At 39.1% G+C, this 9831-nt stretch overlaps 1 protein-coding gene across 1 annotated transcript; it reads right to left on the bottom strand.

Moving 5' to 3' along the window:
* On the bottom strand, nucleotides 8767-9346 carry LOC104720288 (LOB domain-containing protein 32-like). Its single transcript, XM_019230709.1, has one exon. It carries the CDS (start codon nucleotides 9325-9327, stop codon nucleotides 8767-8769), a length of 561 nt encoding a protein of 186 aa, XP_019086254.1. The 5' UTR covers nucleotides 9328-9346.

The following is a 9831-nucleotide window of genomic DNA, read 5'->3' as shown; positions in this document are numbered from 1 at the left end:
CGTGTCCCCAAGCCGACACAGGAAGCTTCGATCTCATTAACAATGGTCGAGCTATTAATTGTATACGTTTAATGAAGGATTCAGCTAATCCGTTTTGTGTATGGACATGTGCCACAGGATGTTCCACACTCACCCCCATGGACATACAATAATCATTAAACGCTTGGGATGTAAATTCACCAGCATTATCTAGACGTATAGTCTTAAGTGGAAAGTCTGGAAAGTGTGCTCTTAATCTTATGATTTGAGCCAACAGCCTAGCAAATGCTAGGTTCCTTGTGGATAACAAGCAAACGTGAGACCATCTGGTTGATGCATCGATCAAAACCATGAAATATCTAAACGACCACGTCTGCGGCCTCCTCGGCCGGCCTGTCCGCCACGGCCGCCACGGCCACTACGTCCTCTGCCACCACGGCCTTGGCCGTAGTGTCTTTCTCTGTGGACATAGTTGGTCTTATGGGGCAGTTTTGGCTCCTTAGACTCCATTGTAGTTTTCTTTCCCAAGTCAACCTTATTTGCTTCCGGTAATGGGGCTGTACCGGGAGGTCTCATAGCACTGTTCATCAGCAGCAACTCATCATTCTGCTCAGCTAGCAGTAAACATTCAATGAGTGCCCCATAATCGGCAAAGCCTTGATGCCGATACTGTTGCTGAAGAACTCTATTGTTAGGGCTGAAAGTAGACAAAGTCTTTTCTATCAGTTCCCTTTCAGTCACCTCTTTTTCACATAACCTAAGGAGTGAGACAATCCTAAAAAGCTCAGAGTTATACTCCTCCACGGATTTGTAATCCTGGATCCTTAGGTTCTTCCAATCAAACTCGGCCTTTGGAAGGAGCACCGTCTTTTGGTGCCCGTAACGGCGTTTAAGCTGTGTCCAAAGGGCGAGTGGATTGTCTATGAAGAGGTACTGGCTCTTGAGACTCTCCGCAATGTGATGGTGCATATGTTGGAGACACTTGTTCTTTTTCTTGTCAGTGCTCTCAACTTCCTCATCAATGCAACCAGCAAGGCCGTTTGACCTTAGGTGGATTTCGGTGTCTTTCACCCATTCCAAGTAGTTCTTTCCAGAAGCTTGCAAGGTGGGATAGTCTAGGCTTTTGAGGTTTGCCATCTGCATATAATATAGAAAACCGATAGTTAGCATGCGATATTTGAGATCGAATCATGCAACAAACATTTATTCAGGTCATGCGGTATTTGAGACCGAAACATGCCTTGGGCCATGCGGTATTTGAGACCGAAACATGCCCTTGGGCCATGCGGTATTTGAGACCGAAACATGCCCTTGGGCCATGCGGTATTTGAGACCGAAACATGCTCTTGCCTATTATAGATTTTGTATGGTTTAAATTCATGCATGCAAAGACAACAAATCAAATATGTATGCATGCAACAATTTCCTTATTTCTAGATAGGATTTCCTTTTTCTTAAATTTCCTTTTAGTCTAGGATTTAGTAAATATTGTTTTTAGGGTGTTTTAGATAATTACTATAACTGATTAGGAACTTATCCTAACCATAGTTTTAATTTCCGATTTCATGTTTTAAAGTTTATAGGAACTTAACAAAAGTCTTTAGTTCAATCGGAATTTTCAACCCTTAACTCAAGTTTATCAAATTCGGTTTTTGAGTTTTAACAATCCTAGAACATGATTCATGCAGCTGAAATTTACATGAACAATTATGCTTGAATAGATCCTATCTTTATACATGATCTGGTTTCAATATGATGCATGAATGGTCCGGTTTTTAATATCCTAGAACATGTTTAAACAACAGAATATTTCTAGGTTCTTATGCATCACAACAAGCAGCAAACAACCAAATTTACTTCATAATATAATTGGTTTTAATTCTCAAGGAATCTAACAACCTAAACACCAACCGATTTTTAAGTTTTAGGTTTTAGAGATCTTAAACTTTGTTGGTTGTGTACTTGTTTGTTTTAGGGTTCTGTATGTTTAAGTCCAAATTCAGATCATAGGGTTTTAAGAGGGTTCGGCCATATTTTACCTTTCACCGATTTGGATCTGACTGGATATGGACCGGGAGCTAACAGACCTCGGTTTTAACTCTCTCTCTCGCTCTCGGACCACGAACAGGACCACGTACTAGATCACGAACAGAACCGCGAACTGGATCACGAACAGAACCACGTACTGGATCACGAACAGAACCGCAAACTGGATCACGAACAGATTCTGCGGACAGAACAACGAACAGGTTCCGCAGATCAGAACAACAAACAGCTTCCGCGGACAGAACAACGAACTGCTTCCGCGGATCACGAACAGCTTCCGCGGACAGAACAACGAACTGCTTCCGTGGATCACGAACAGCCTCCCACGAACCGCTTGGTACTTCTCTCATCCGGAATCACGAACCACGAACAGATGAACTCACCCCCGAATACGGATCACGAATCTCGATCAAGCTGTCGATAGAAGCTTGATCACGAGCTTAAGATATGCTCGTGAACAAGGAGATCTTCGAACAGAAAGGTGTTTGATCTCGGATGGGAGCAAGAACGAAGATGGTTTAGGGTTTGTGAAAGAGAGAAGAAGATCGGCGGCTGCCTTAGGGTTTTAGGGTTTGGGAAGCGGCGGCTGCTTTTAGGGTTTAGGGTTAGAGGCTATCGTGCTGATAACGTGTTGTAAACTAGAGGATTTAGGGAGCGAAATCTCTTAGTCTTATTGATGAATGTCGAGGTTACAAGTATATATATAGGAGTACAAAGGCTAAAGCCCATAAAGTAATCGAGTACATAAGATAGGCCATGGGCCGTAAAGCAATGGCCATGGGCCGTAAAGTAATGGGCGATGGGCCGTACATGCGCGGACCGGTATATGGGCCGTAAGGCCATGTCCTAACGGACTGTGAGCGGGCCGGTCTATAGAGTCCACTAAGTGTTTTACAACAACATCAACATTTTCCTTATTCCCATCACAAGGAGCAGTATCTTCCCGTATGGTAACAGTTTTCGACTCCTCTAACTGACCATATCTGTTAGACACCACAATATTCTTTGATATCTCAATCAGGTCCCTTTCCAAATTGGCCCTTGATCCCCCAGCCTTGAAATTAACTCTGCTATCTGGTTGCTCTGGTCGTCTCCTCGGTCATCCCATGATTGTGAAACCATCTCCCGGCTGTTGACTCTCCCTCACCACCGCAACTGTAGTAGCATGATCCACTTCTTTAACCGGCTCTCGCACCACCTTGGGAAAATTATGTGCTAAATACCCATACAACCCACAAGATGAACATATGTTAGATAAACCTTCATAATCAACAAAGTACCAATCCCCATTACTCAACACTGTCCCTTTCAATGGTTTCGCAAGGTTAATTTCCATGCACACCCGCGTGACGCGTGCTCTTTCAAAACTGCAGGGTATTTGAATCCACACGGATTTGCTTCCACAAACCCTTTGCTATCCCCATTAGAATCAACTGGTGGTAAAAGTTGATCGGAATATTTGATATTCATACCCACACTAGGGTCGTAACAATCTCATCCCTCAGTGGATCAAATTCCAGAGACCAATCCTTCACTATTAAGTGGTTCCCAAATGCTCGCCAAGGACCCCTGGTTAGCGCCATCAAATACTCCGGCTCAATCTCAAAACGTACCATCACAGTCATAACGCCTTTAGGTTTCCAGATCTCATGAAGTTTCCTAGTCATCGAGGTGATGGTAACATTTATACCTAACACTTTGACGAGTATACACTGTTTCCATAAGCAATTCATAGCATCCAACACCTCCCGGTCAATAATGATCTTTGGCTCCCCCTCCTCTACATTCAGAAATATCAAGTGTACTCTCTCCGTAACAAAAACATCATCCACCACCATCTATGGGATCGGTCTACCCCCTACACTGCCACCAATTACCTTACGCACCCATATTATACTTATAAAATTTAAAGTATATTGAAAAGCTGAACATATTTGTCCTTGTCAGAAAAATTTATATGGAGATTATTTTTATAGATTATGTTATTATTAAATATGTTGATTTACTTATATTGTAATGAATGATGATATATTACCCGCAAAATAAGCGATAAATAACTTCTTCGAACAATGATTTCATTATTTCTATGATGCAATTTGTGTCGCAACAGTCAAATTTATACATATGGATTTGGATGCGCATTATAGATTTTTTTTTCTGCAACGCAAGAGATCACGGTGGACAGCTTTGTCTACAATATTTTGGAATCTCCAATAAGTTTTGTATCAATAATGTTTAAGAAATTGTGCTCTTCGGAAATTCGCAAAACCTTTTGTAGAATTTTGTATATTGTTGATTCAATGGTTAAATGACTTCCTATCTTTATATGGAGTTTAAAGTCTCAGCAGAGTAGTTTGTAAGAAAGTTTANACGTACTGGATCACGAACAGAACCGCAAACTGGATCACGAACAGATTCTGCGGACAGAACAACGAACAGGTTCCGCAGATCAGAACAACAAACAGCTTCCGCGGACAGAACAACGAACTGCTTCCGCGGATCACGAACAGCTTCCGCGGACAGAACAACGAACTGCTTCCGTGGATCACGAACAGCCTCCCACGAACCGCTTGGTACTTCTCTCATCCGGAATCACGAACCACGAACAGATGAACTCACCCCCGAATACGGATCACGAATCTCGATCAAGCTGTCGATAGAAGCTTGATCACGAGCTTAAGATATGCTCGTGAACAAGGAGATCTTCGAACAGAAAGGTGTTTGATCTCGGATGGGAGCAAGAACGAAGATGGTTTAGGGTTTGTGAAAGAGAGAAGAAGATCGGCGGCTGCCTTAGGGTTTTAGGGTTTGGGAAGCGGCGGCTGCTTTTAGGGTTTAGGGTTAGAGGCTATCGTGCTGATAACGTGTTGTAAACTAGAGGATTTAGGGAGCGAAATCTCTTAGTCTTATTGATGAATGTCGAGGTTACAAGTATATATATAGGAGTACAAAGGCTAAAGCCCATAAAGTAATCGAGTACATAAGATAGGCCATGGGCCGTAAAGCAATGGCCATGGGCCGTAAAGTAATGGGCGATGGGCCGTACATGCGCGGACCGGTATATGGGCCGTAAGGCCATGTCCTAACGGACTGTGAGCGGGCCGGTCTATAGAGTCCACTAAGTGTTTTACAACAACATCAACATTTTCCTTATTCCCATCACAAGGAGCAGTATCTTCCCGTATGGTAACAGTTTTCGACTCCTCTAACTGACCATATCTGTTAGACACCACAATATTCTTTGATATCTCAATCAGGTCCCTTTCCAAATTGGCCCTTGATCCCCCAGCCTTGAAATTAACTCTGCTATCTGGTTGCTCTGGTCGTCTCCTCGGTCATCCCATGATTGTGAAACCATCTCCCGGCTGTTGACTCTCCCTCACCACCGCAACTGTAGTAGCATGATCCACTTCTTTAACCGGCTCTCGCACCACCTTGGGAAAATTATGTGCTAAATACCCATACAACCCACAAGATGAACATATGTTAGATAAACCTTCATAATCAACAAAGTACCAATCCCCATTACTCAACACTGTCCCTTTCAATGGTTTCGCAAGGTTAATTTCCATGCACACCCGCGTGACGCGTGCTCTTTCAAAACTGCAGGGTATTTGAATCCACACGGATTTGCTTCCACAAACCCTTTGCTATCCCCATTAGAATCAACTGGTGGTAAAAGTTGATCGGAATATTTGATATTCATACCCACACTAGGGTCGTAACAATCTCATCCCTCAGTGGATCAAATTCCAGAGACCAATCCTTCACTATTAAGTGGTTCCCAAATGCTCGCCAAGGACCCCTGGTTAGCGCCATCAAATACTCCGGCTCAATCTCAAAACGTACCATCACAGTCATAACGCCTTTAGGTTTCCAGATCTCATGAAGTTTCCTAGTCATCGAGGTGATGGTAACATTTATACCTAACACTTTGACGAGTATACACTGTTTCCATAAGCAATTCATAGCATCCAACACCTCCCGGTCAATAATGATCTTTGGCTCCCCCTCCTCTACATTCAGAAATATCAAGTGTACTCTCTCCGTAACAAAAACATCATCCACCACCATCTATGGGATCGGTCTACCCCCTACACTGCCACCAATTACCTTACGCACCCATATTATACTTATAAAATTTAAAGTATATTGAAAAGCTGAACATATTTGTCCTTGTCAGAAAAATTTATATGGAGATTATTTTTATAGATTATGTTATTATTAAATATGTTGATTTACTTATATTGTAATGAATGATGATATATTACCCGCAAAATAAGCGATAAATAACTTCTTCGAACAATGATTTCATTATTTCTATGATGCAATTTGTGTCGCAACAGTCAAATTTATACATATGGATTTGGATGCGCATTATAGATTTTTTTTTCTGCAACGCAAGAGATCACGGTGGACAGCTTTGTCTACAATATTTTGGAATCTCCAATAAGTTTTGTATCAATAATGTTTAAGAAATTGTGCTCTTCGGAAATTCGCAAAACCTTTTGTAGAATTTTGTATATTGTTGATTCAATGGTTAAATGACTTCCTATCTTTATATGGAGTTTAAAGTCTCAGCAGAGTAGTTTGTAAGAAAGTTTAGCTAGTTATTGTTAGAACATTANCATCAACATTTTCCTTATTCCCATCACAAGGAGCAGTATCTTCCCGTATGGTAACAGTTTTCGACTCCTCTAACTGACCATATCTGTTAGACACCACAATATTCTTTGATATCTCAATCAGGTCCCTTTCCAAATTGGCCCTTGATCCCCCAGCCTTGAAATTAACTCTGCTATCTGGTTGCTCTGGTCGTCTCCTCGGTCATCCCATGATTGTGAAACCATCTCCCGGCTGTTGACTCTCCCTCACCACCGCAACTGTAGTAGCATGATCCACTTCTTTAACCGGCTCTCGCACCACCTTGGGAAAATTATGTGCTAAATACCCATACAACCCACAAGATGAACATATGTTAGATAAACCTTCATAATCAACAAAGTACCAATCCCCATTACTCAACACTGTCCCTTTCAATGGTTTCGCAAGGTTAATTTCCATGCACACCCGCGTGACGCGTGCTCTTTCAAAACTGCAGGGTATTTGAATCCACACGGATTTGCTTCCACAAACCCTTTGCTATCCCCATTAGAATCAACTGGTGGTAAAAGTTGATCGGAATATTTGATATTCATACCCACACTAGGGTCGTAACAATCTCATCCCTCAGTGGATCAAATTCCAGAGACCAATCCTTCACTATTAAGTGGTTCCCAAATGCTCGCCAAGGACCCCTGGTTAGCGCCATCAAATACTCCGGCTCAATCTCAAAACGTACCATCACAGTCATAACGCCTTTAGGTTTCCAGATCTCATGAAGTTTCCTAGTCATCGAGGTGATGGTAACATTTATACCTAACACTTTGACGAGTATACACTGTTTCCATAAGCAATTCATAGCATCCAACACCTCCCGGTCAATAATGATCTTTGGCTCCCCCTCCTCTACATTCAGAAATATCAAGTGTACTCTCTCCGTAACAAAAACATCATCCACCACCATCTATGGGATCGGTCTACCCCCTACACTGCCACCAATTACCTTACGCACCCATATTATACTTATAAAATTTAAAGTATATTGAAAAGCTGAACATATTTGTCCTTGTCAGAAAAATTTATATGGAGATTATTTTTATAGATTATGTTATTATTAAATATGTTGATTTACTTATATTGTAATGAATGATGATATATTACCCGCAAAATAAGCGATAAATAACTTCTTCGAACAATGATTTCATTATTTCTATGATGCAATTTGTGTCGCAACAGTCAAATTTATACATATGGATTTGGATGCGCATTATAGATTTTTTTTTCTGCAACGCAAGAGATCACGGTGGACAGCTTTGTCTACAATATTTTGGAATCTCCAATAAGTTTTGTATCAATAATGTTTAAGAAATTGTGCTCTTCGGAAATTCGCAAAACCTTTTGTAGAATTTTGTATATTGTTGATTCAATGGTTAAATGACTTCCTATCTTTATATGGAGTTTAAAGTCTCAGCAGAGTAGTTTGTAAGAAAGTTTAGCTAGTTATTGTTAGAACATTACCAAAATATATAATACAAGTGAGAAAGACTAAACACTACCAAAATGAACCTAAATAATTTCTTAAGCCATTAATCAAATAAAACCAAATGAGAAAAGTTGAAGTGATGTTAATTAATATATATATCTAAGAACATGCATTTGTTAATTTCTTAGTTTTAGTTGTTATATTATAATAACTTATCATTTAAAATCACAAGATTACCTAGAAGAAAATGAAACATTGTTCTCCAAATTAAATTATTTATAATTGTAACATACATATATATACAAATGTATTCATCCTTATCCATTTAAGATCTCATTCTTATTTTTTAACAACTATTATTTCATGTGTTTTAGCAACAAATCTAGTATTTGATTGATTTAAAAGATCTTAACATGTATTTTCTGAATATTATCCAGTGGAAGTAAATAGGAAACACCGAAGATTAACCAAACAACATATATATTTATTAAACAAATTACATAGATTTATGAAGAAATGGTGACAAATAAAGGAAAAGGATACAAGATTATTATGGGATATGGAGTTGAAAGAAAGAAAAACAAAATTAAAAGACATTTGACTGAAATTATTGTTGGTTTTGGTTTTTAGGTAACAGAAATATATGTTGAGTATTATTACTCATGCTTCTTAGGTAAAGTTGCAGATGGTCCCGCAGATGTTGATGCATCATTAACACTGTGACCATCACCCATCTTTCGATCTTCTCTCTTCAAGAGTTGCATAGGTTGATTTTTTTCAACTGTGGTTAGCCTCTTTATTTTCTCAATAAAAAAATTCAAAGAAGTTGATGTAGTGAGAAAATCATCTTCAATTGGAATATAAACAAATTTTGGCACTTGATCCGGTCCCACATTTCTTTTAAGCTCATTCTCTGCAAATTTGATATCTTGTTCAACATCATTAAGAATACTCTGATAGTGTTGTACCATCCCATGAATTCCAGAAACAGGATCACGTCTACGAGCCTCAGCCGCATAGCACAAAGAGTTGGCAGCAATCTTACGTTGTTCTTCAGATCCAAGATTGTTGAGGATATTTGCAACGTTTTTGGCTCCAAAGATTTGATGAACATCTTCAAATCTTGTATCGTTCGATGGAAAATGTGCTTTGTATATGCAATTTGGGTCACAAATTTGTTTTAAGACCCTACAGATAGCGCAACGTTTGGAATTCATTTCTTTTTGTTTGGTTTACTCCCTTATCCCCTAAATAAGAAAATTAAATGGAAAAAAAATCATCAATACTATATATGTAGATTTGATATATATATATTAAAAATGATGAAATAAAAATCTTGGTTCTTGAAATATTTACACAAATGAAAATCTAATCTCCCATATTAACACTACAAAAATATTCAATCATCACTTGTTAGTTGTAGTGAGCAAATATATACATAAAAATTCTACACAAAATCTACCTAACTTGAGAGATCAAATGTTTTCCCAAAATTCCTATAAACATATAAATATCACGTGAATTATATAACAAATTAGTAGATAAACCGAGATTACGTAATACCTCGATTGAAACTGTTAAAAGATCTTATATCACTAAAAGCCTGAAAGTATTGTAAATTTGAAGGATGCCTATAATGTAAATTAGTCATAGTTTTATAACCTGAAGATGACTAGTTAAATCACTAATTTAAGGTAATATAGTAATATCCAATAAATAAG

This window comes from Camelina sativa, chromosome 10 (genome assembly GCF_000633955.1).
Source record: "Camelina sativa cultivar DH55 chromosome 10, Cs, whole genome shotgun sequence".
NCBI lineage: Eukaryota > Viridiplantae > Streptophyta > Magnoliopsida > Brassicales > Brassicaceae > Camelina > Camelina sativa.
Note: the sequence above shows the minus strand (reverse complement) of the source record. Positions and strands in the feature narration are given on the sequence as shown.

Excerpts from the sequence above, each read along its gene's own strand:
- LOC104720288 (XM_019230709.1), bottom strand. The coding sequence starts at position 9,327 with ATGAATTCCAAACGTTGCGCTATCTGTAGGGTCTTAAAACAAATTTGT.